This window comes from Stenella coeruleoalba (genome assembly GCF_951394435.1).
Source record: "Stenella coeruleoalba genome assembly, chromosome: 7".
In the NCBI taxonomy this organism is placed as follows: domain Eukaryota; kingdom Metazoa; phylum Chordata; class Mammalia; order Artiodactyla; family Delphinidae; genus Stenella; species Stenella coeruleoalba.
In genome coordinates, this window is record NC_137153.1 from 23731352 (window position 1) to 23756460 (window position 25109).

Consider the following 25109-nt stretch of genomic DNA (forward strand, 5'->3'; position numbering starts at 1 on the left):
CCTCGTACTCCAGGGCAAAAGGCCCTCTGATGATCTGTTTGCCACCCTTCACACAAAGACAGCAATACCCCATCTCTCTTACGAAATGAGTTCACACAAAAAGCCAAATGTAGGACGACATGTATTTTAAGAGCACATTTCACATTTAGAATTACCTCATCAAAAAATTTCTTTCCAGGGGCCTCTGCTAGGAATTTCCTGATGGTTTTCTATTACATATGTGTATTTATGACAACCTGTGGATTATTGCCTAAGTTCATTCTTAGGCAACCTCAATAGAGAAGCAAACCACAGATGGAGGAAAAAAAAAAAAAATCCAGAGCCTCATGGAAGAAAGAACTGCTTCTTGGCTCCTGATTTCCAGAATTAGAACACTTTTAGGTTATTCCTCAATTATAACTGATGCCACTGTTTCGGGATCCCATCCACTGCTAGGGTCAAAGATTGCTGTTATACAGGAAGGGTAGTCTAACTCCCTTCCTTCATTTAAAATAAACCTTGAAGAAACATCTGGCAAGAATTGTGATGTTGAAAAGAAAAATATTTTTTTGGTTGACTGATCTAAACACACTTAGCTGTGAGATGATAAGGACCTATGGATCTTTTCCAACCACTATTTTTAAAAAATATTTAAATGGACTATAATTCAGTTTATTTCAGAAGGATGAAAAGGATTCACTTCTGCTGGGATTCAAACCTATCATCCTTGAGAAGTCCGCATGTATCTCACTAGATCATTAAGAGTACAAATATCTTTAAAATAGATGAGCATTTTGTTTTCCCACAAATCAAAAACGCTGTGTCCACGTTTGGTGTCTTCACTATTTCTCGAAATGGATTTTGCTCAAATCAGATCTCAGCATCACTGAATGGTAAAGAAGAGTGTGCAGAAGCAATTTGATAGGAGAAGGGCATTCACCTTCTACCAAAAATGTCCTGAATGGCTTAGCTGGTTAGCAGTATCACAAAGAGATGGCTGAGATCAAAGTTTTAATCTTCTTAGTGACCTGTTTACTCTGCTTAGCTCTATTCTATACTGGCCACAAATTCACCTCTCAAATTTCTGTTTCTAAATAAAGAAGGACCAGGAAACAAGGCATTAGCAAAACCAGCACCAAAGACAGGAAAACACAACAGGAACTGCTGCCAGTGGAAAAGGAGCCCTTCCATCAACACAGAACTTGCAGGCATTTCATTTCGTCTTTTCATTCATTCTTTCTGTGTGGCAGGTGCTGGTATCACAGAAATAAACCAGGTATATAGCCTCTACCCAGAAGGAACTCAGTTTATAAAGAACAAGAGCGATTACAGTGCAAGTCCAGTAACTGAGGTGTGAACAGGGAGGCACTAATCCCAGCCTCTCCAGAGGTGGCACAAGCCGAACCACAGAGTGACTATCATTTTGAACAGCCGTAGCAGACATTAGTCCAATATAGTAGCTACTTAATGAAATTTAAAATACCAACAGGAGCCACTTAATATATTATTCTTGAGTTTTAAAAAAATGGGAGGACTGACCAACAGGCATTTGGGAATCTCTAATGTATGTATTAATAAAATGGCATCAATTCTTTTACTCCACTGCTCGTTTTTGTGGTCGAAGATAAACAGATCCCTGGCCCTTTGAATGAATTGGAATAAGAACAGGTTTAGAATTTTATTTTAAGTCTCAGGACAGAACGTTTCCCTGTAAGACATACAGGAGATGTGGTTTAAATGAACCAAGTGTACTCTCCAAGTTTCAAATCATGGATTTATACAAGTGAAAACAGTGTGACAGAAAGCTCTTCTTAGGAAACACCACAGTTCTTCCATCACTGATGAAGTCATGGGCCCCATTAAAAGATAAGTTAATCATTTAAAGTGAGTATGTTATGCTCTCTGAGGTTCCTTCTAAAACCCCTCTCCAAATGTAAGCTGGACCAGTAAAATGAAGCTTTATAAGTTAGCAAGACACCACCCCCATCTTGTGTTCAACAGTCTTCATTACACCCACGTTATTGCCAAAGATGACACTTGCGATTCAACAGTTACAGAATATAGCTTTATTTATAGAATCTTACAAATAAAAACATTTACAGTCCACATAACTTATTTTTTTTCTAATTTATCCTCATAACACCTGAGTTATTTAAAAAAATACTGTGATGGAATTGCAGAACTGTAAAAGGAAATATGAATAATAAAAATCTAACCTCTCTCTTTTGCAAAAATCAGACAACTTTTCGTTTTTGTTTTTTTTTTTTGCGGTACGCAGGCTTCTCACTGTTGTGGCCTCTCCCGTTGCGGAGCACAGGCTCCGGACGCGCAGGCTCAGCGGCCATGGCTCACGGGCCCAGCCGCTCCACCGCACGCGGGATCCTCCCGGTCCGGGGCACGAACCGGTGCCCCCTGCATCGGCAGGCGGACTCCCAACCACTGCACCACCAGGGAAGCCCAACTTTTCGTTTTTTAAGCAGATTTCCAACATATTACCATATTACCATCTCCACATTACCATGTGGAAGAGGACTTACTAAAAACAGGTCTTAGGATACTCGAACAGAGAAGGCTTCTTTTTAAAACCCAGGGTGAAGGACCAATGAAGGAAAGACCTAAGTTGACACTAGACACAAAAAACCTTTGGGCAAGGACAGAAGGCAACCTGCAAGCCAGGGTGAGGGTGAGAAGCAGCAGAACCCCTGCTCCTGGGTCACTGCTCCTGCACGTGACACATACTTTCCTTGTTATCCTTAATGGGAGCCGGTCCACGCAGGGAAAGGGAGGGTGAAGATGCTAATGCCAGAGGTGAAAAAGGTCCTCAGAACTCGATATTCCTCAGACTTCTAATATGTACAAATGCTTAAAACAGCAAATCCAACACTTCAAAAAGAAATGGCCACATTTTCAATTGAGGAAAATCTGTTGCCAATGGCAACACATAATCAGTTGCACGATTTCAGTGTCTCCACCCCTAAGCTCAAAGTAGGACTGGCCTCTGGACCAATTAGTTTGAAGAGAATTTCCCTTTGAGGCAGCTGTCTGTGAAAGGAAAGTTAGCTCTTAATATAGGTGTGCATGAGAAGGGAGGGCACCCTGCTACTTCGTATTTTAGTTTTTAATTTGCTCAAGGTTACATTTTTGAGCTCTTCTCCTAAAACTAGAAACCCACTAACTCTTACTTAGGATTCTACTCCAAGAATAATAGTATTTGTAAGGAATGACAGATCTATAGGGGATGCTAAAATTATAAATTTAATACATCCATGTGAATTAAGGGAAGCAAAATCTTCTGAAGTCCTAAGGTTTGAGTTATTTCCTGCTAGCTCCTGAAAGCAGTTTGAGGGAAATCAAACAGAAAAGACAAAGAATCGTTTTAAAACAGTAACAATGACAATAATAATGACAATATAAAAAGTTAGATCCCAACATTCAAGGAATTGGTTCTTTGGTAAAAACTGGACCATAATCCTACCAGGAGTCTGTCCTGATAGTTCACCTAGAATCGTGAGAACTGAGTTTTCCTCCTTCTTCTGCCCATTCTCAAATCTATCAAAGTCAACAGGCAAGATGAGAAAAACGTATAAAGCATCACCGGCGGTTTTCCCACTCATGTTCTTTTCAAGAATAGTCCTGGTTTGACGGATGTTTCCCAAGGGGTGGGGGGAGGCGGGGAGGGGAAAAAAGCCAGAGTAGATGCTGCTTTTAACTACCGTAGAATGGAAAGTTTTCCTGTCAGAACGGAAAAACTAATGGGTGGTGGTGACGGACCAGGACTCGTCAGCCACATGCACAAGTCGGTTTGCGAACACAGCCCCTGGGCTGCGACTGTGGGCACCACTGAGGAAGGCTTCAGGAGAGGTCGGCTCCCCAGAGTGGCTAAAGAATCTCACATTATCAATATGATAATAATAAAGCAATTCACCTAGTGAACCTGGAGATTAGCTCCCCTCGAAGCCAGAGCTCTGAGGAGAGGGCTCCACAGGGCCGGCGGCTGGCCTACGGTCTCACACACAAGTCTATCAGTCCGTTTTTCTGAAGAGAGTTAGAGCAATTCCTATTCAGTTCAATACAGGATTCGCCCTCGCTTGTTCGGGGTGAGGGAGAAAGGGGGAACCCCAGACGGTGCAGCAGAACCCATGGGTCCTCTATTCTGCAAACCCCAGGGATGCCCCCAATCCAAGCTCTGGATCTTCCATCTCAGAGTTCTATCACTGTTACTTATGGAATCAGTAAACCCTAAATGTTGCCTGCGCTGATTCCGTTTCTGATTACCCTTGTCAAGAAGACCACAAGCTGCACTCCAATTCTGTAGGTCAGCTTGCCACCTGTCAGCACAACTGTTGACCAGGGAGGTAAATCTGTGCAGTCTGCCCTCTGACACGGGCACCGTCAATGTGCTTAGAATGTGCCTCCAGGGAGTCTCCCGGGAGATGGGGGTGGAAATCACAGCAAAGCCAACGGATTTCTCACAGGTCTCTCTTCTCTGCCCTCCAGTCTGCCAGTGTTCATCCAAAAGGAGGGGAGGTTCAGGCAACAGAACCTACCTGCTGGCTCACCTGGACGGCCACGAAACACCAGGTGCAGAACCGGTGCCAAGCATCCCAGAGGGAACAGGTAACCACCCTGACAAGACACACACCCCCATCTCAGGGTGATCCTTGCCTCTCCCTCCCGCCCTTCTCATCTGTTTCCAGCTTTCAGTTCTCTTTGAAAGAATAGGCAACTGAACAGATTTTGAAAGAATAAGAGGGATTCCTGTCTTCTATACCTTTTCTGTAAAAATAGGCGGATTCGCTTAAAAATGGGTCACCTTGAGGCCGAGGAAACACATTCAGATTTGTGGGCCCCAAACTATAGATTCACCTCCTGATATTTCTAGCCAAGTTGTGAGCCCTGGCTATCTTTTTGCATTGTCGGGCAAAGGATTCAGAAGGTCTCAGTGCTGGTTGGAAGAGAAAGAGGCCAGGGCAACCAGAGAAAAAAGTTAGTCTTGTCTTTTAAGCTGCATTCAGTTCCAGAATCACTCTGAGAAAGAAAAGGAAAGGGGGAGAGGCACTACCTAGAGGCTGGTTACCAGGGCAGCTTATTCCTAGGATACAGCATTTTAAAAACAGCTAACATTTGAATGCAGGGATACAGTCTCCATGTCACAGTTTTTAATAGAACTGCCTCTTCCGAGGTGCTTCCTGGATGAGGAGTCCTTGGGCCAGGGATCAGCGGCCAAGGGCCCGACTGCCAACCCCGCCGGCTCCTGGCAGGGCCCTACCCGATCTGGATCTGTCCCGAATACATAGTGAGGACCAGCATGATGCTGAAACCAGTCAAGAGGCCCACGTTCTGGATGACAAAGGGGATCAAGACACTGCCGTTCCTTTCATCCTCTTGGCAGACCTCGTTCATCTCAGGGAACTGGGGAAGAAGAAAAAAACACGAGAGCTGCAGTTCCTTTCTTAACCTTTAAGTGCAGGACAATTCAGTCATATGTATATTACCTAACAATTATTACAACATTTACTATTATTATATTTTTGCATTATAAGGCTACCACAATCATTAGTATAAATATATGATTATAATAGTTATAATTAAGATATATAATATACGATTGGTTTACAAAGAAAATCAACAGCACTAACTTCTAGAACTTAAACGTTAGAGCCTTTCTCCAAGGTGGTTACCACTACTTTACAGCTATGGAAGTGAAACAAAGTACGACACGTGCATGTAACCCTGGATGTGTTTAGGTGCGGACTAAAAATAACCACTCTGCTAAAAATTACTGTGATCTTTAAAAACACATCAAAAGGTCTTTTTGCTATCAGAATGTTGTCGCTTGTTTGGGAAACTCAGCAACCATGTAAGGGGCCAGAGAACGGAACTAAGCATTGCTGTGACTCAAGGCCTCTTGCTGCTGGCCAGCAAGGCAGGTGACAAAAATACCCTAACCCCAGGGAGGGCCACCCACCGGAGGAGAGAATCTAAGATGTTTCCATGGGCTGAGGATGGACCATGGTGGTCAGTGCTCTCATCATCTCATCAAAAATACTACTTTCCGGGACTGCTCTGCTGGCGCAGTGGTTAAGACTCTGTGCTCCCAGTGCAGGGGGCCCAGGTTCGTTCCCTGGTCAGGGAACTAGATCCCACATGTCACAACTAAGGAGCCCGCTTGCTGCAACTTAAGACCCAGCATGACCAAATAAATAAATAAATATTAAACAAAAACAAAAAACTGCTTTCCGAGGATATGGAAAATAATTCATGCAAACCTGCCAAAGAACCGTCATGCCAACAAGGAAGGAAATCAACCTTGTTAGTTATAAAGATGCAACAAATCAGGTATTAAACTAGCAAACGCAAAACTACTTAAACGGTTATACCAAACGTTAACGGGTACGATGTACACTTTCAGACACCGCTAATGATGTAAATAAAGGAGGGTAAGCTTTTTAGAAAGCAATTTGGCGATACATATTAAAACCTCAAACCACGCATCCCTTCTGAACCAGCAATTCTTGTTCTGGAGAAGGTAAATCCCCTCACCAAATACTACTGATAATGAGAAAAGGATGCTTTTAAAGAGTATGCAACATGAAAAATGTCTAGGATGTAGTAAGTAAAAAAAAAAAAAAAAAAGAAACCAGGACATAAAATTGTGTACTCCATGTGATTAGAGTTATTTAAAAACAAACACAATGCATTGAGATGAAAAAGAAACAAACCCAAGTGTTGTTATTTTGGGGGAGAATAATTATGGGTAATTTCCTCTTCCCTCCCTTCCCCATTCTTTATCTATAAGTCTCTATTCTGTAATACTTAAAGTAAGGACCCCGGAGTTGAGATACATCATTTTCTTTAAGGACATATGCTAAAGGAACATAGGCCTTTCATCCTTTGAAATCTAATGTCCCCTTAAAAGGCATTGAACAGTACACTTTTATTTACAAATCGTGTGGCATGTGACTTGATTCCTCAATAAAGTTATTATTGGTGGCATAGCGGTTAAGAATCCACCTGCCAATGCAGCGGACACAGGTTCGATCCCTGGTCCGGGAAGATCCACATGCCATGGAGCAACTAAGCCCGTGTGCCACAACCTCTGAGCCTGAGCTCTAGAGCCCACGAGCCACAACTACTGAGCCCCCACACTCTAGGGCCCGCGTGCCTAGAGCCCGTGCTCCACAACAAGAGAAGCCACTGCAACAAGAAGCCCGCGCACCGCAACAAAGAGTAGCCCCCGCTCGCCGCAGCTAGAGAAAGCCCGCGCACAGCAACAAAGACCCAATGCAGCCAAAAATAAATAAATAAATAAATAAATTTTAAAAACAAAAAAACTAACTAATGCCCCTTAGCTGTCCTCCCAATCCAACGAATTTCATAACCCGATCCAGTTTTGCCTACAAGGCATTAAAACTATGGAAGACTTACCATATCAGCCAGAGAAATATACAAGAACATTCCTCCAGCCAGGGCAAAGATCCAGTTGGCAGAGAAGTGGCTGCCAGCTAAGATGCCGAAGGCCAGGCCCACGTAACAGCAGCAGGCAGAGAGGAAGTTGAAGAAGAGAGCCTGCTGGATACTCATGCCGGCATTGAGCAGGATGACAAAGTCTCCTATGGTGGGGACAACAAGAGGGGAGGGTGTGGACAGAAGATTCATACTAGGTCATGGGACACACAGCTTGATGAGGACATGCTTAAACGCTGGATGGAGTGTGGGTGAAAATCAAGATGGCCCCAGACTGGAGATCACGGTGACAAGACTAGGGCCCCCTTCACCACCATGCCGAGGAGCTGTCTCCATCTGTGAGGCTGGGAGCGTACAACCAGCCTAGAGGCTGAAAACAATGCACAGGATTTTCAAAAGAGAAAACCATCTAGCAATGGCCTCATTTCTCTCTTTTCTTTCTTTTTTTTCTTTTTGCAGTCCGCGGGCCTCTCACTGTTGTGGCCTCTCCCGTTGCGGAGCACAGGCTCCGGACGCGCAGGCTCAGCGGCCATGGCTCACGGGCCCAGCCGCTCCGCGGCATGTGGGATCTTCCCGGACCGGGGCACGAACCCGTGTCCCCTGCATCGGCAGGCGGACTCTCAACCACTGCGCCACCAGGGAAGCCCTCATTTCTCTTTTGATTGATGGTGAAACAGAAGGAGCTTCCTTCCTCAAAACTGTAATGAATGGTATTTTTCGAAAACAAAATTGAGACCGAGAGAAATAGTAATTTGCCCAGTCACAAGCCAATAAATGGCAAAGCCAGGACATGACCTTGAGTGTCTGAGCCTTCAAAAAGTCTAGGCTTTTTACACTCTCCCTCTGATAAAACCAAGGACCTTCCAGCCCCTGGTTCATCTATTTCTTCTACCCACCAGACTTCTCACATACATCTCAGCCTTTGGAAGATTAATAGGATGTAAGAGATAACCTATATTGAGCACTTAGAATAGCGTACGGCACGCAGTAAGTCCTTTTCACTATTTTTTCCTTTTGCTTTTTACGATGAATCAACAAGGTAGGTACCAGTATTAAGCCCAGTGTAGAGGTGAGGAAACAGCCACAGGTTATGGGACTATGGGGAAACAACCATCCCAGTAAAAAATGCCATCATTTCCAATGATCAATTTTCTTTTCTTCCTTCCTTCCTCCCTCCCTCCCTCCCTCCCTCCCTCCCTCTCTCTCTCTCTCTTTCTTTCGCCATGCTGTGCAGCATGCGGGATCTTAGCTCCCTGACCAGGGATCGAACCCGTGCCCCCTGCAGTGGAAGCGTGGAATCTTAACCATTAGAAAGCCAGGGAAGTCCCGTCCGATGATCAATTTTCAATTATTAACTCAGGTGTTGAGAATTAGTGGTTTGATTTCACATAGCATAGAAAATGTGTTCATTAATCATAATGTGTGTTCTGAAGTGGGGGGAGGAGTCGGCACAAGCGGAAGGGGCTGGGGGGCGGGGTGTGAGCACACTTACCTAGCTCGTGTGGGAACTCCTCGCAGAGGATGGCCACCGAGGTGCTGATGCCTTGGAAGACAGACACGGTGAAGGAGGCACCAATAGCCAGGCCATCGATGAAGTTATGGAGGCCGTCGCTCAGGGTGATCATCCAGGCCAGTGTGCCGATGTCAGAGTAGCGGACACCTTTCAGCCAGTAGCAGGCGCTCTGGGAGGCCTGCAGGTCCTGCAAGAAAGCCCCCCTGTCAAAGGGTGGACGACGGACCTTCAGGGTAGGCCCGAGTCATCAAGGCCATTACCACTTAAGGGCCCCTGCCCCCCCAGCAGTGGATGGCCCACTGACCTGGACAGAGAGGGAGCCCACGATGACCTTCTCGTCCATCACAGGGGCCTTCCCATCCAGCTCGCCACTGCAGCGCTGAGAAATCATGTGGTCCAGATCCCCGTTCTGCAGCTTCTCCGTCACCCCCTCCTCCTGGTCCTTCTGGGAAGGAAGCGTCTCAGAGGCATAATGGCTGTGTCCGTGATGATGCTGGAGGGACCACAGGGAGGGGTCGGGTCAGTGCAACACTCACCAAAACCACCCACCCGGCAGGAGCTCCAAGCACCGGGAAGACCTCACTCCCACCATCCAAGAAAACACAAGTAGGCAATAGGACAGAAACCTAGGGCAAGGTGTTGGAGAAAGCTGAATCGAAGGGCACGTGGTGCTGCCACGGGACGGATCTCAGAGGAGGGACCTCAGGGCCAACACTCATCCCTGCCAGGAGGCACAGCAAAGAACATTTACAGCTGCTCCTCGCAATGGCTAATGATTCGCCCTCACCCACTGCTAACACCCTCCTGAGGTGAAGTGAGACATCTACTCCTGAAATAGTTTGTGGGTTTGAATCCATGGCGGGAGGATCCAGGTAAGCTCACTGGATTGGCACTGAGGTAACACCACCACCGGACACAGTTCTGAGATGGATGCTCTCCCTAGAGGCGCTTCTTTTACCAACGATTAGGCCTCACCTCATTCTTCTGCTTAAGAAGCATCTTCAAGACCTTCTCTGTGAAAAAGAAGAGATAAAAGCCCCCAAACACCACTGCAGACTTGGAGACATAATAATCTTCCAGAGGGTTGAAACCAAAAGCCTGTGGATCCAAGAAAACAAAATGAGTTTAAGAATATAGAAAATCTTCACTGGTCCCCTCTCATCTCTTTAACCACTTGACTCTAGGAAAGGAAGAGACCGGGACAACTCTGCCATGTACTCAATCCCTTTCCAGCAAAAATCTAACCCTCGATGTTTCCCTAATGTCACATCACCAGACCCGCTGGGTTCTCTCTAGCTTATTTGCTGATGCAAAAGACAGATCGTCTTTAGAATTTTACTCTCAGGAAGAACAGCCTTGGATGTGGCCTTTCTACTTTTAATGAGGACTCTGTCTTCACTTCTCCTGGAGCTTTGCTACAAGGACAGACTCTGCCGGCAGATTCCATCTTTAAGGAGGAGACACTCGTGTTTGTTTTCATCGTTATATAGCGTTCCTGGCTGATCTGCCTGTAAACACACAGGGAGATGGTACAGTTATACTTTCTAAAATGGGAAATCCTTTCTCCAGTTAAATAGTAAGAATTGCGGCATCTTCCTGACCGCAGACCTCCCAGTGACCACAAAGCCAAGAAAGCAGACTGTGTGACTGCACGTGTCAATTTTGGGGGTTTTGTCTTGGTTTCTGGAAACTTCACTTACTATGGCCAAAAGAAAGAAGGAAAAAAAAAAAGAATCCATTGGGAAGCAGATAGGAGTAGAAATGAGGAGAATTCCATTCTCAGTGATGCTCCTGACTTGTGCGGGGGGGCCCTTGGGAAAGTGTCTGCTGACCTGCTCCTAAGTTTTCTGATAGGAAATGGGCCTCTCGAATAAACGCCAGCCTTCTCGTGAATAGGTCCCAGATAAAAGACCACCAGTACCAGGAACTCCGGGCTGCTTTAAAGCTAAGTGTTTGTCTTTTCTATTTTAAAGGGACGAAATGCAATCTCTTAGGGTAGTTTTCTAAGAGACATTAAAGGTCAAGTTCTAGAATAGAAATTACTCATTCCGGCCAACTTTCCAGGAGAGTCCAATCATCTTACGGAAAAGTGAGGTGGAAAGAGGCAACTAACAGTTCTCCACAAAAAGCACTAAGATACGAGCTCTTGTGCAGGTCAGATTCTGTATCTGTTAAATGGGTACAACATTCCTTGTTTCCTACACATCACAGAGGTGATCTAAGGATCAACTCAGAAAACACAAAACCGCATCTTGGAAAACAAAGTGCTCTAAGGAGCCCGGGGCGTCATCTTTCTGCTTCACCTCTGGCTCATCCAGGCCCGTCAGACTACCCAGTGTAGTGCCTCAGGATTCCTGCCATCAGCAGGTCTACGCAGAGACCACATGGGATGAGAAACTCCTCCAAGGCCCTGCTAATAAGCCTTACAAACACTGGGCTCCTCCTCTCTCATGGAGGGTTTCCTGGTTAGCCCAGGCGAAGGGGCAAAGGTACCATCAACATGTGTGAGGCCAGACTGGTGGGTTCTCTCCAGCTTATTTTCTTTCTTTTCTTCTTCTTCTTTTTTTTTTTATTTTGCCAACAGCAAAACTTTACTGCGCACCTATTATATAAAGGCCCTTCCATGGATTAGGAGCTCGTTATTTAATCCTCATACCTCTCTAGCTTATTTTCTGATGCAAAAGACAGGTTGTCGGGCTTCCCTGGTGGCGCAGTGGTTGAGAGTCCGCCTGCCAATGCAGGGGACACGGGTTCGTGCCCCGGTCCGGGAAGATCCCACATGCCGCGGAGCGGCTGGGCCCGTGAGCCATGGCCGCTGAGCCTGCGCGTCCGGAGCCTGTGCTCCGCAACGGGAGAGGCCACAACGGTGAGAGGCCCACATACCAAAAAAAAAAAAAAAAGACAGGTTGTCTTTAGAATTTAATGTCCTACTGAGGAGAAGTGAGCTTTTCATTGAGACCTACGGATTCTGTTTTTGGGGCCAAAAGCTCCAAATTGGGAGCCATAACGTGACCTAACTACACTACCTCTGTTTACCCAACAGATAGCGAGCACCAGGTGTTTAAGAAACATTAACTCACGTAACCCTCACGGCATCACCCTGAGGTCCGCCCTTTTTATTCTTCCCGTTTTACATATGAGGAAACGGAAGGACAGAGAGGTCAGGTGACTTGCCCAAGGGCACAGAACTTGTGGCCGGTGGAGCTGGGATTTGAACCAGCTCTCAAAGCCTTCTCTAAGCTGCCTCCCCTCGCTCGTGCCTACATCCTAGCTTCACTTTCCAAAAGGAGAGGACCTCCTCTCTAGGCCTTCTGTGGAGATGGAGGGCCCGCCCACTGTGTCCCGCCATCCCCCAGGAGGCGGCGTGCTCCTGTGCAAGGGCCCTAGCTTGCCATACCTCGGGGATGAGCTGGAAGAGGGCGTTGGAGTAGAGGGTTCCAATCGCCAGAGCTATGAAGTAGAGCAGCAGCCTCTTGTAAAAAGTCTTCTTCATGAAGGGCACCACGCTGGCCCCCATCAGGGAGCAGAGGGAGATGACGGTCACACAGAGGAGACCGTACCCCCAGACTGCCGGGGAGGGGGAGCCAGCCCCACCCAGGACAGGGACAAGGGCGAACGCCCCACGGCACGGCAGCCACCATTCAGGGAGAGAGGTGGAGAGGGCGGGAGGTAGAGTGGGAGGGGGTTTTGGTGGATATTAACAAAGGAGGCAAAACAAGAAAAATCAGAGAGACAAGCAGGGAGGGAGAGAGAAACAGAACATTTGTTAGTGATTCAAGTCCAATGAAATTTCCTTCAATCGGCTCAGGAGAAACGGGGAGGAACTCGCGGTGGCCTTGGAACCCCGCGTCTCTCGCCCCTGCTGCCTGGTGGCTGCTGAGTCCCACCTGCTAGCTGCTGTGCCTGGCAGGGCAGGTCCTGCCTTGGCCTGTAGCCGAGGTGTGCTCAGGCCTAGCCAGGGGCTGCCTAGCAGACTTTGGACTCGAGAGCTCTAGGGAACAGGAAACCAGAGCAAGGGGAAGAGACCGACAGATCACTGGGCTGCCGTGTTGGCACGTCTGACCCTCGCTATGCAGGCACATGGGACACTCCCCACACCTGGTCTGCTCTGTGCAGGGCAGAAGGGACAGACAAGTAAGGCCCGATGGCCACAAAATCCATTCTCTTAACATCTCAGGTTTTGTTTTTTTCCTATGACCTTGTTTTGTTTTTTCTTTTTGTTTTCGGTTATGCCCCGAAACTTGCAGGATCTCAGTTCCCCGACCAGGGACTGAACCTGGGCCATGGCACAGGAAACCCGGAATCCTAACCACTAGGCCACCAGGGAACTCCCTCAGGTTTTGCTTTATTTGTTTGTTTCCATTTGCTTTGAGAGGGCTGCAGTGTAGAGAACAGAGTTCCAAGATCACCCCGTCAAAAAATATTTCCTCTACCATTTCCCAGTGTCACACACTCCGGGCAGGACAAAAGTGAGCCAGGATGAGGCCTCCCCTGTGAGCCCAGGGGCGGAGTATGTACCATTATTGTATTCCCATTCAACAGGCAACACAGCATTTCATTTCCAATCTTGAAAAAAAATTAATAAATTTAATTTCTGGAGCCGAAAAAAAAGTAGCCCAAGATGAGGCCTGCCCTGAGAAGTGCTTGCTAGATTCATGTGGAATTCTGACATAGCATCAAGATGGTTCACCTTAAACCAGATTTCTCTCCTCATCATGAAGAGGGAACAGGCAAGGCAAGGATAGGCATCCCGTAGAGTCTTTTGACTGGAAAGGCCAGGCAGCTGCCTATGGAAGGCGGCCATTACATTCCCAAAGAAGGTCCACACATCACCCATCGCCCCACTGCACGTCCTTGCCTGAGCTGACAGGTGGGCAGACTGTCACCTTGGGTCTTATTTTTTTTAGCTCCTCAGTGGTTACAATTAAAGAACAAAATCAACAAACATTTCAGAACAGTCAAGTAAGGGTGCCAGGAAGTCAGTCCTATCAGGAAAAAGTCAAGATGCAAGGTGTGAAGGACGGTGGGTCCCTTTCCTTTATTTGGTAATTTTGATTTCGCTTTTTTCATTAAATAGTCTTGATTCTATGTTTGGCCCTCTATACTGTGGATTAGGGCCTGCTTAAAAAAAAAAGGATCACGTACTTTTTAGGTCAATACAACTTTTCAGTCGGTAACCTCTTTCCTTCCACTTCATTCCAGGTGGATCATCTCTTGGTGGCCACACCTGAGTACGGCCAGATCCTCTACTTAGAACAGAGGGGGTCTGGAGGACCAAGGGCAGGGACAGCCACCACCGGCTGCTTTCCTTTCCAGTCCTGCCGACAGGGTTTAGGAAAGGCACTGACTGGGGAAGGAGGCTGACAGGTCCCCAGCATGGGGGACACGTGCTGAGAGCCTTGCATCTGACATCCCCTGAAGAGGCCAGAGGCAAACCTGGGTGCCCCAGGAGTGAGAGGAGGCCCTTGAGATCCAGAGGCAGAAGTCATTGCACCCCTTGACATGAGGAAGAAGTTAATGTTTCAGGTGGCGGCTGTCAGGTGCCTTGGAGCACAGGGTCGGGGCGGGGACGCCCCAGGGAGACAGGACGCGCACGTTTCTTTTCTACTGCACCTCTGGGATGAGCTGGAAGAGCGCGTTAGAGAGCAGCGTTCCAATGGACAGGGCGATGAAGTAAGTGAGCACACGGCTGAAAAACGCTTTCTCCGTGCACGGCAGGACGAGGACTCCCAGGAGAGAGGCCAGGTTAATCAGTGAGACACTGAGGAAACCAAAGCCCCACACTGTGGAGGAACAAGAACAGACGAGGGCCTCCATTACTGAGGGTGGAGGTACTCTTGCTGCCGGGGGGCAGCCCGTTCTGAACTCAGCGGCAATCGGGGCAGAAAGAGATCTGCCAACCCATCAGTAAATGCTTGTTGAGTCCACCTCTTGCTGGGTGCTGTGGAGAAGCCTAAAAATATACACCAAAGCTGCTATCCAAAAGCAGCTTACCTTTCAGATGGAGGGGCAGATGAAAGGCTATAGACCACAGGAGTTAAATAACGACAGCAGGAAACGACGTGGGGTGTGACACAGGTGGCACATGCTAGGTACCAAGTGCCAGGCTGCTCACACCAGCACGACAGGATTGCAGAAGGTCGATCCAGGCCCAAGGGAGCCGTGTGCACACACAGGCCACGGTGAACCACTGCGGCTGGAGCAGGGGTACCAGGCAGGGGAGGGGGAGGAGGATGAAGTGGATGAAGTGGGCCGAGGGCAGACTGTGAAAGGCCTTAAATGCTAAACTCAAAAATCAAGGTGTTGGCCCCCTGGTAGTTTAATGAAAACCAAAACGGAAAAGTGACCAAAAAGAGCACCTCGAGGCTGGTCCAAAAGCCCCACGACGGAACGCTCACCAGCCACGCTGCCCGGCCTGGCAATGTGCTGGACCGGTCTTGGGAGTACAGGAGATACCGGTATAGTCATTACTCTAACTCGCCCCTCCCAACGATGATAAGAGGATGATAACCGGTCAAACATTCAGCGGGCAGCTCTATCTGATCAGCCCAGCGGTCCTCATGCAGACAAGCACGGACACCAGGCCCTGCCTTCCCGTGCTGGCTCACCTTCAACTGAGCTGGGCCTCCCCTCTTCTGTCTGCTCGTTCTCCTCATTCTCCTGGTTCTCGGAGGAGCAGGCCCGGGAATCCAGCTGCTGGAGGATGGTGGGGCAGAACTCCTGGAACTCACGCCCCCCAATCCGCAACTGGTCGCTGAGATTGTGGGCAGCAAAGAGGTCTCCAGAACTGAAGCACTGAAACCAAGTGGGAGGGGCAGAAAGCTTCTTAGGACCCAAAGTCACACCTTGCCCCTGATGAGCCTTCCAAGACGGAAAACAGAAGATGCAACTGTCCAAATTTCACGGAACCTGCAGACTAACGTCCAAGGATGAGAGCAAAGTCGGCCCTAAACTTGAAAGACTGATAAGTAATCTTAGAGATCAGCCACCCATACATACCTTCCACTCACCCATCTGTAAATGGCTACCTAGAAGTTCTGGGAGCAACCGAATTCCAATCATTATGACCAGGGTGTGGCTTCTGGGGAACATACCTCTATGTGCATACCTGAAGATACAGCTTCTCCCAGATACCAAATCTGGCCACATTAAAACAGCCCAGGGAGCTATGACAGTAAAATGCAGATTTCACATACTTCTCCAGAGCTATTGAGCACAGGTGTCTAAGAGGAACAGCAGTCTCCTGGACCATATACAGTAACGTCCCCAGACTGCAGGATGTGTTGGCGGAGATTGGGAAAGGAAGCGGGGGGAAATCTGAAGACTCAGGGTCTGCCATGGAGCAAGTGTGGGCTGCCCAGTGGGCATGAGCTCTGAGTTCCCTTGGGAAGCATCAGGTTAAGTGGTTCTCACACACCGTTCCCATGAAACACTGCCATTCTACTTCTAATTAAACAGTTACACGTCAGCCTTTCGCTGAGTTTGGTTTTACGTGGCTCTGTCTCTGAGGGAACCAGCCCGCTGGGAGTGCCGACGAGTGAGGGTTTCTGGGCCTGGTACTTCCATGGGGTCCAGTGGTTAAGACTTCGCTTTCCAATGCAGGGGGTGTGGGTTCAATCCCTGGTCAGGGAGGCTGGGATCCCATATGCCTCGCGGCCAGAAAACCAAAAAACAAAACTGAAGCAATACTGTAACAAATTCAATAAAGACTTTAAAAATGGTCCACATCAAAAAAATCTTAAAAAAAAAAAATGCTGGGGGCTGGACTCAGTGACCCCAAGATCCTGCTGCTGAGCCAGGAGGCCTCTGGGGTCAGGCTGCATGAGCCCCCCAAGGCAGCCACCCCTCCGACTCAGACGTGCACCACGCCCCTGTGGTTCTGCATACACGCCACATGGCTCCCCCAGCCTAGCGACTCGGTCTCTCCAAACTCCGCTCTCCTTCAAGGCGAAGCTCCAGGACACCCCACACAGAAGCTTCCTTGACCATCTAGTGCACACTCACCCGCTTCTCTCATTTCTGAATCCTATAATGACTGTGCAAGCCACAGCATCTAGCACTTCATCTGAATATCAGTTAACTCTGTTCTTGGTTGGCTGAGCTCCCCATCTCAACAGTAAACTCCCTAAACATGACTCATTTTCCTCTATTTCTCACCACACTCAGCACAGGGAACAAAGTAGATATGCAAAGACGTTGCTGGCTGACTTATATTTGGCTGCCACACACAGCCTCAGACTCTGATTAGCCAAGAAGATATGGAAGACAGAACAGAGAACCAGCAGCCAAAAGACCTGAGTCTTAATCCTGGTCCCTCCAGAACTCACTGTGGGTCCCTTAGTATCTCAGTATATACAGGATATAATGAAGATCTGCCACCTGCACGTAGAGGTACTTTGAGGCTCACCTAGGATAACGGGCAAAGGGCTTTGCAGAAACTCTATAAGAAATATTAGCTGACCCGGGAGCTCCAGCTTACCAGCAGTTCCAGGAGATCCCAGTGCGGCTCTGAGGAAGGGTCTGGAGGGCTGAGAGCTCCTACTTCATGGCTGCCCTTTGCTAAGGGCTTCAAAACACCCATGTAGGAGGTTGGGAGGTGCTGCTGGAGACTCAGACTAGCTGATCCCGACCGCAGGGGAAGAATTGGCCCCTCTGCTCTGTCATCAAGGCTCGCCCGCCCCCAACTAGATTGGGAACCTTGAAAGGACAGAGACGGTGCTGGGCAGAGCCAGGGAGCCTTACCGTCGAGAGGTTCCTCGGTCCCTGCACGGACTGGGAGACGTTGTCCCGGCCCACTCCCACGTCCAGGTGGTTGAGCAGGGCCTTCAGCTGCTGCAGGGTGAGGCTGTCGCCCTCCCCGTAGCGATGCATGAGGTTCTGCAAGAAAGAGGCTGCGCTGATGGCGGGTGTCCCCACGGACACAGCATGAGCCTCAGGAGCAGCTGTCCACACAGCGAGCAGAGCCAGCAGGAGGCAGTTGGGGAGGGCTGGGTGCAGCAGCTTCATGGTGACAGGTGAGGCTGCAAGAGGAGAAGGCCAGGTGAGGGCAAGGCTTAGGACACCCATCCTCTCCTTCCACACCAGACCCGTCAGCTGTGCTCCAAACAGGAGGGTCTCTCTTCAGACTCTGAATCCAGTTGGTGTCAAAACTGACCCTTCGGGCTTCCCTGGTGGTGTAGTGGTTGAGAATCTGCCTGCCAATGCAGGGGACACGGGTTTGAGCCCTGGTCTGGGAAGATCCCACATGCCGCGGAGCAACTAGGCCCGTGAGCCACAACTACTGAGCCTGTGCATCTGGAACCTGTGCTCCGCAGCAAGAGAGGCTGCGACAGTGAGAGGCCCGCGCACCGCGATGAAGAGTGGCCCCCGCTCGCCACAACTAGAGAAAGCCCACGCACAAAAATGAAGACCCAACACAGCCAAAAATAAATAAATAAAATTTTAAAAAAAACAAAAAACAAAACTGACCCTTCACCCCTTCTATAAGGCCTCTGCCTAGCTTTTGAGAAAAATCCTTCTTTTGAAACAGAAGATAAAAAAACAAATTCAATAGGTTTGACCAAATTTGAAAAGAAAAAAGTACAGAAAAACTATGGGTGTTTAAAGTCCTTATCTTTTTAGAGATACTGAAATCATCATGGATTAAATATCTTACTTGGGATTTGCTTCAAAATAACCAAGGAGTGGATATTTGCATTAGAGTACAGATGAGACAAGACTGAGCATGAGTTGATAATTGTTGGAAATGAGTGATGGGTAGGTGGGAATCCATGATACTATTCTCTATACTTTTGTATATGTTTGAAATTCTCCAAAGGAAAATCTAAAAAAAAAAAGAACACCACCACTTAAAGAGGGGGGATAAAAAACAGACTGGAAAAATTATACACCATCAAACATGCCAAAGGATTATTTCTATACTACCTAAATTCGGGAACCAACATGAAAAATACTCAGTCTCCCCGGCTTGTTAAGAATACAAATTTAAAAGATGGAGGGTGCTACTTTGCTACTTATTAAAATAGCAAAACACATTTTTTAAAAAAGATATAAAACCAAATGTTAGTGAGGTTAAATAACAGAATAACATACTTCTGGGGGCTGTATACATAATATGACTCTGGAAAAGTTATATGATAATAAATGTATTTAAATCCTTTAATAACTCTACTTCTAGAATTTACACTAAGAGAAGCAATCCAAAAATAAAAAGGCTATTGGCAGAAAGATGTGTTGTGGTCAAGTGGATCACATCAATTTCATGCAATAGTATGCAGCTATAAAAAGGAGAATCGTGAGTTTAATGTTAAATAAAGAAGCAGAACAATTATGTAATCAGAGTTAAGAACTGAGAAGGAACAGAGAAAAAATGAAACCTTCCAGTAGCAGGATGGATGATTTTTCTTTTGTTAATCATTTCCCTTAGTATAGTTATAATTTAAACTTGTGAAATAAACAAACACCAGGAGGGGAAAATGAGCCTCCTATTTAATCCAGGCCTAGGAGCCCAGGCACTGTAGTTATTCCCATGCTTCCTCGGGGACACCCGGGGCTCTGGCATGATGCCTCACGTGGATCACTCCATCTCCCCGACCTTGCTTGGGACAGAGGAACCAGAGCAAAGTGGTTAAGAGCAGGCTTATCTGCATCCTGACTCTGCCGTTTACCAGCTGTGTGATCTTGGGCAAGTTATGTAACCAGAGTCAACATTCTACAATCACCCAGAGCGGTTATAGAGCGTACCATGGCCTTTAGGGTCAGGAAGACCTGGCTTGAATTTCCACACTGCTGCTTCCCAGCAGTGACCTTGGCCAAGTTACGTAGCCTCTCTCTCCACACCTCAGTTTTCTCATCTATAAAATCTGTACCCGCCTCACTGGACTATTGTGAAGATTTAACGACATGAGCTTTGGCAAGGGACTAGACTCAAGAAAGCGCTCGATAAAACATGGCTATGATTATCGTAAGACTTATAATTGGCAAGGCTCCTCCGCTTTGACTCCCTCTCAGATATTAAGCTGCCAATGGAAGCACAGTGGCCGACTTTACTCCACGCCTACATCGCACAAGTCCCCGACCGCAAGCATACCCGGGACATTCCAGGCTTTAGGTTCCACATGTGGGGCACGCACAGAATCTGGAAACATAAACCATCACTCTTCAGTGAATATACTTTGAGTCACACAGATGAATGGATTAGGCATCAGCAAAAACGATAGTCTGTACAAGTGCTACTTTGAAACTAAAAGCTCTCAAGTCTCCACCAAGACCCAAAAGTTAACTTATAGTGAGTAGGGTGGACCTTATCCAAAACAGCTAAACCCCACTGTACAAAGAAAGCTGTTCTCCACCCGACCACACTGTGATTTGTCTAAGGCGTGTGCTGTACTGTTAAAACAAAGGGGAGGAGGGCTGCATGGGTTTAGGAAAGGGGGGGCAAAGAGATGAGGACAGCAGTTAGCAGTCCCAGTGTGACCTTACCTGAAGCACCTGACACTCACTGATTCCTTTAAAAGAAGGCAGGACATTTATCCCCACAAAACAGATGAGGAAACTGGGGTTTGGGGATCAGGGAACATGGTCCATAACCAGCAAGTAGACCAGAAATCGACTTCTCCGTGAACTGAAGCCAGGTCTGAACGACACTAAAGTCAGGGCACTCTTAGCCACTGTCCCCTCTGTGTGGAGACACACACATACATGCCCCAGGTCCCATGCAGAAGCCACCAAAGCCCGCGTGTCTCTGGGCAGATCTACCCCGGTTTCTACCAGTCCCAGCAAGCACCCCAAATCCAGGCGTAAGGTGCCCTGAAGACCTGTGAAGGAAACCCCCCAAGTGTGTGACACAGACAGGCTGTGTTACAGGGTTCCCTCTGCCGAATCACTTCAACAAAACAATCAAATCCATCTGCAGCAACTTCAGAACACTCACAAACAAGAGACATGTAAAAACACTTCAAGGCCGAGACACCTGGGGTACTTGTAGCTCTACCTGGACAGGCGTTCAGGTCAAGGTAAGCATCGACTCGGCATTTGCTCTTCAGTGACCCAGAGGCCCCTGGGAGTGGGTGGGGCGGAGCCCTCCCACCTGGCCTGCACTCCAAACAGGATGCCCACCCCGGAGAGTCAGAGGAGAATGTAGAAACAGCTGGAGGGCAGTAAGGAGTCCTGGTCCAGGGACCCTGGACTCGTTAAAGACACTTCAAATCCAAGTGACCCTGGCTTTTTGGCAGACATGAAAGGGGAGCTTTCTGCTCCAAAGGAGATGTAAGTTATTCTTAGGAAAAAAAAGAAAGTTTATAAGAGATTCTTTGGAGGAAAGAAAGAAGAGAGGAAGAGAACACATACAGCTCCGGAGCAGCGGGATGGTGAGGCTGGGCAGGGGTCCTCGCCTCCAGCTCCAGCTGCAGGCGGAAGCCCAAGCCCGTTCTATTAAGTCCATGGAAATGGGCGGCCCCAGGTGGGCCGTTCCCGCCGGGGAGCTGAGCCAGCCGCCCTCAAGACCACCTTCCTTCCAGGAGGAGTAAGAAGAGCCCATGGGGCCAGGCATTAAAAACAAGCTGCAGGGCTTCCCTGGTGGCACAGTGGTTGAGAGTCCGCCTGCCGATGCAGGGCACACGGGTTCGTGCCCCGGTCCGGGAAGATCCCACATGCCGCGGAGCAGCTGGGCCCGTGAGCCATGGCCGCTGAGCCTGCACGTCTGGAGCCTGTGCTCCGCAACGGGAGAGGCCACAGCAGTGAGAGGCCCGCGTACCGCAAAAAAAAAATAATAATAAAAATTAAAAAAAAAAGCTGCAGACAGACAAAGGCTCGAGTATACTGTTGGCTCAGAGGACCAGGCTCCCTGACTAAAGAGAAGCTGGAGTCTTCTCCACCCCTTTGTTCACCTGGCTCAGGTTCCAAGAAGTAAATTATTTTAGTGCCTTAGGTCTGTCTTCAAGGCACCAGACCCAACCTCCCCGGGACGGGGTCGGGTGCAGGGTGAGGTGAGAGTCGACAGGAGATGCTTTGGCTCTGGACCCTCTGTGGAGCTTCAGAAGTGCCTTCCTACCTTGGGGGCTCCCAAATCAGATTCCACCTGCCTGTGGTCCCTTCACCTGGCTCAGAAATATCTCATCCTGGAAGCGGCACTTCTGTCCCGCGGACATAACTTTACTCTTATATTTACCATGCTGCATTTTTTCCATGCCCACCCACTGTCTCAGAGATGAGCAAACATTTACTTCTCTTCGTGGGGACAGAGTAGTGACTTTCCGTGATGCTTGGTCCAGGGACTGGACATTGATGTAAGCAGAACAGGCAACGGAGACCTGGGGGGCCTGGGAGCTGCTGGGCCTCCCAACACCCACTCCCTTCCCTAACCACGCACTGGCCAGACAGCCCACTGTTCTCCCTCTCAGATTCCTCTGGGCTGAGGAATGGAACGCGGAAGGTAAGATCTAATGCTGCAGAGACAAACATGGCTAAGGCACAGCGGTTTCCAAGGCCAACTGGTAAGTCACAGGAAATGGGCAAAGGATGTGTTTGGGACCCTATCTTCTCTGTGCAGCACCCTATGCCTACTCTGTGCCCCCTCAAAGCATGGGCTAGGTGGGAGCACAGTGAATTGGAAGACTCGAACTCTTCAGCTGCGATGCTAGTCAGCGGCAGGCCAAGGCGTGGCGTGTGTGCAAGGGCAGTCTGAATTGGGCTTTTGCAAAGCACTTGAGTTAAAACTGAGAAAAGACTGATGGTCCAGGACTTCCCTGGTGGCACAGTGGTTAAGAATCCGCCTGCCAATGCAGGGGACATGGGTTCGAGCCCTGGTCCGGGAAGATCCCACATGCCGCGGAGCAACTAAGCCCGTGCACCACAACTACTGAGCCTGTGCTCTAGAGCATGCGAGCCACAACTACTGAGCCCACGTGCCACACCTACTTAAGCCCGCGTGCCTAGAGCCTGTGCTCCACAACAAGAGAAGCCACTGCAATGAGAAGCCTGTGCACCGCAAGGAAGAGTAGCCCCCGCTTGCTGCAACTACAGAAAGCCTGCGTGCAGCAACAAAGACCCAATGCAGCCAAAAAAAAACAAAAAACAAGACTGATGGTCCACACTAAAGAATGACCAGGGGGTCAGATGGGTGGATAAGGAGGTGCAGGTGAGGGGGCAGGGGAAAAGGAGAGGCTACAGTGACATGAGTGATGGCTCCCGAGGTCCTTGGCTGCACTACTGACTGGCCTTAGTGAATCATCTTAAGCCTTCTCCTCAACTGTCTCCTCCCCACTTGAAATCCAAAGGATGTAAAAAGAGGCATCAAGTTCTCTTATATTCCTCTTGGGGACAGACAGCAGGGGGTCTCTGAGGTGCCTGTGCTCTCATACCCAACTAACAACCACAAGGCGGCTGCCATCTCCCTGGGGGCTCTCTCCCCACAGCTCATTGCTGCAGAAGACTGTCAGATAGACTGGTCTTCCTCCAGTCCCCATCCCCTCCCCATTCTAAGGCTGTGACCCGTCAGCCTAATAGGAATGTCTCCCCAGTGGACACTCCCCACGAAAGGTTAACCGGTGAGGGGTAAAACAGACACACATGGTCTGGGTGAGCCAAGGGGGCATCTTCCAGAGCCCACCTCAGGAGACGTGTATAAAAATCCCCGAAACTTGCAGACCAAAGACAAAGCCAGGCCTCAGGGTGGAGGTGGAGGCCCTGAGGACTCAAAAACTCTGGCCTTTGTCTTCCCTGCTGTGGGTGCTGGTAACTAGGAAAAGTGCAGCTCTGGCAGCAGAAGGACCACTGGGTTTGGTGGGAGAAGTCCAATCTGTACCTCACTGATCTCACTAGGTTGCCTTCCTTATACTGGAAAGAGGAAAACAAACCCACAGAGCTTTCTTTGAGTACTAAGAAAGATAAGGTATGTTGAGACACTATATAAAAATAAAGATTTCTGAATTAAGATGGAGAACTGAAATGGCAGCATTTTTCCTTCAACTGATAACTAACTTTTGAGTTAAAAACAAAAATAGTAAGAAGCAAGCCAAAAAAAAAGTCACCCACAGCAAGCAAACAAGGAAAGAGACATAATCTGATATAATAACTTCCAAACCAGAGGCAAGGAAAGGAATGCAGGAGGTACCACACGTGGCTGGTCTCCTAGCCCTGGCCCGGCCCCAGGAGGATTCTCACTAAACCGCCCCAGATCTGAAGAGAGGCAGACTGCCGCCAAGTCTTCCTCCCCTTCCACTGGGGAGTAGTGGGAAAAGGTGCTGGGAAACAAAGAAACAGGTGGCAGGGGAACAAGAACAACGGGCTGACTCCCTCTGAGGGAAATAAGGGCTGCAAGGCTGCAGGCTGAATGAACTGGGGAAGCTGTCCAATTCCAGTGGGTCCTCCTCCCCCTCCAACAGCACCTCCCCAGTCCAGGGCCGCCACCAGGGCCACCACCAAAGTCCCAGGCCCAATCCATGCCCTCCACCCCCAACTCAGGCTACAGAGGACACGCCATAAATACCCAGCACTCGGCACTGCTGTCACTGGGGTTGGGGACAAACCAGCCTCAAAGTGGTGGGAAGAAAGTCACTGCCTTATTTTAGAGCCAAAAGAGCCAAAAAGCACTAGCATGAATATGACGAGGAGAAGCTGCAGGCCAACCACGCAGAGACAAAGATGTCGATGGAAAGGAAAACATCACTCCAGAGACAGCAATCCCTCAAAACTGCCCACTCTGTGGAATAACTCAATTAGAACATGCACACAATAAAACCAGGGCTCAGAGGTGGGGCTGTAAGACAAAAGGAGATGCAGGCTTACCAAAAAAAGACCAACAAAACATCACTGAAGAACTAATATACAGATTCTAATGAAAGGAGAACAGAATTCTGCCAGAAATTTCAAATAGAGATACTGACAAAAGAAGGTTTGAGATAAGCACAGTGAATGCGGACGGAAAAGACAAATTAAAGCACATAGTGACGACACGACACCAACGCCAGGATAACTGGTGTTCCTGAAGTAGAGAACCTGAGACCGGAATAAAAAATATGCTCAAAGATAAAAAAACACATGATTTCCCTGAAATGAAAGGAAAAACAGAATCTGATGATTGCAATAATACACTGTACTCCACAAAAATTTCACGCAGAAGGCTCAACACTGGGATGCTGCCTAGTGAAGT

The 25109-nt window shown here is 48.4% G+C and overlaps 1 protein-coding gene across 2 annotated transcripts in view; it reads right to left on the reverse strand.

Moving 5' to 3' along the window:
* Nucleotides 1–2038: 2038 nt before the first annotated feature.
* Nucleotides 2039–25109, reverse strand: part of SLC39A14 (solute carrier family 39 member 14) — a 47832-nt gene continuing 24761 nt past the window's right edge. The window contains exons 2-9 of one of the 2 annotated variants that reach the window (XM_079926348.1): nucleotides 17702–17836; nucleotides 15568–15754; nucleotides 12357–12526; nucleotides 9935–10057; nucleotides 9264–9452; nucleotides 8939–9146; nucleotides 7408–7592; nucleotides 2039–5391 (exon numbers count right to left, since the gene is read on the reverse strand). In XM_079926348.1, coding sequence (XP_079782474.1) covers nucleotides 5245–5391; nucleotides 7408–7592; nucleotides 8939–9146; nucleotides 9264–9452; nucleotides 9935–10057; nucleotides 12357–12526; nucleotides 15568–15754; nucleotides 17702–17830 — 1338 coding nt within the window. In that variant the 5' untranslated portion in view covers nucleotides 17831–17836 and the 3' untranslated portion in view covers nucleotides 2039–5244. Of the gene's footprint in view, nucleotides 5392–7407; nucleotides 7593–8938; nucleotides 9147–9263; nucleotides 9453–9934; nucleotides 10058–12356; nucleotides 12527–15567; nucleotides 15755–17701; nucleotides 17980–25109 lie in introns of both variants that reach the window. The other variant, XM_079926347.1, reaches the window with a different exon arrangement.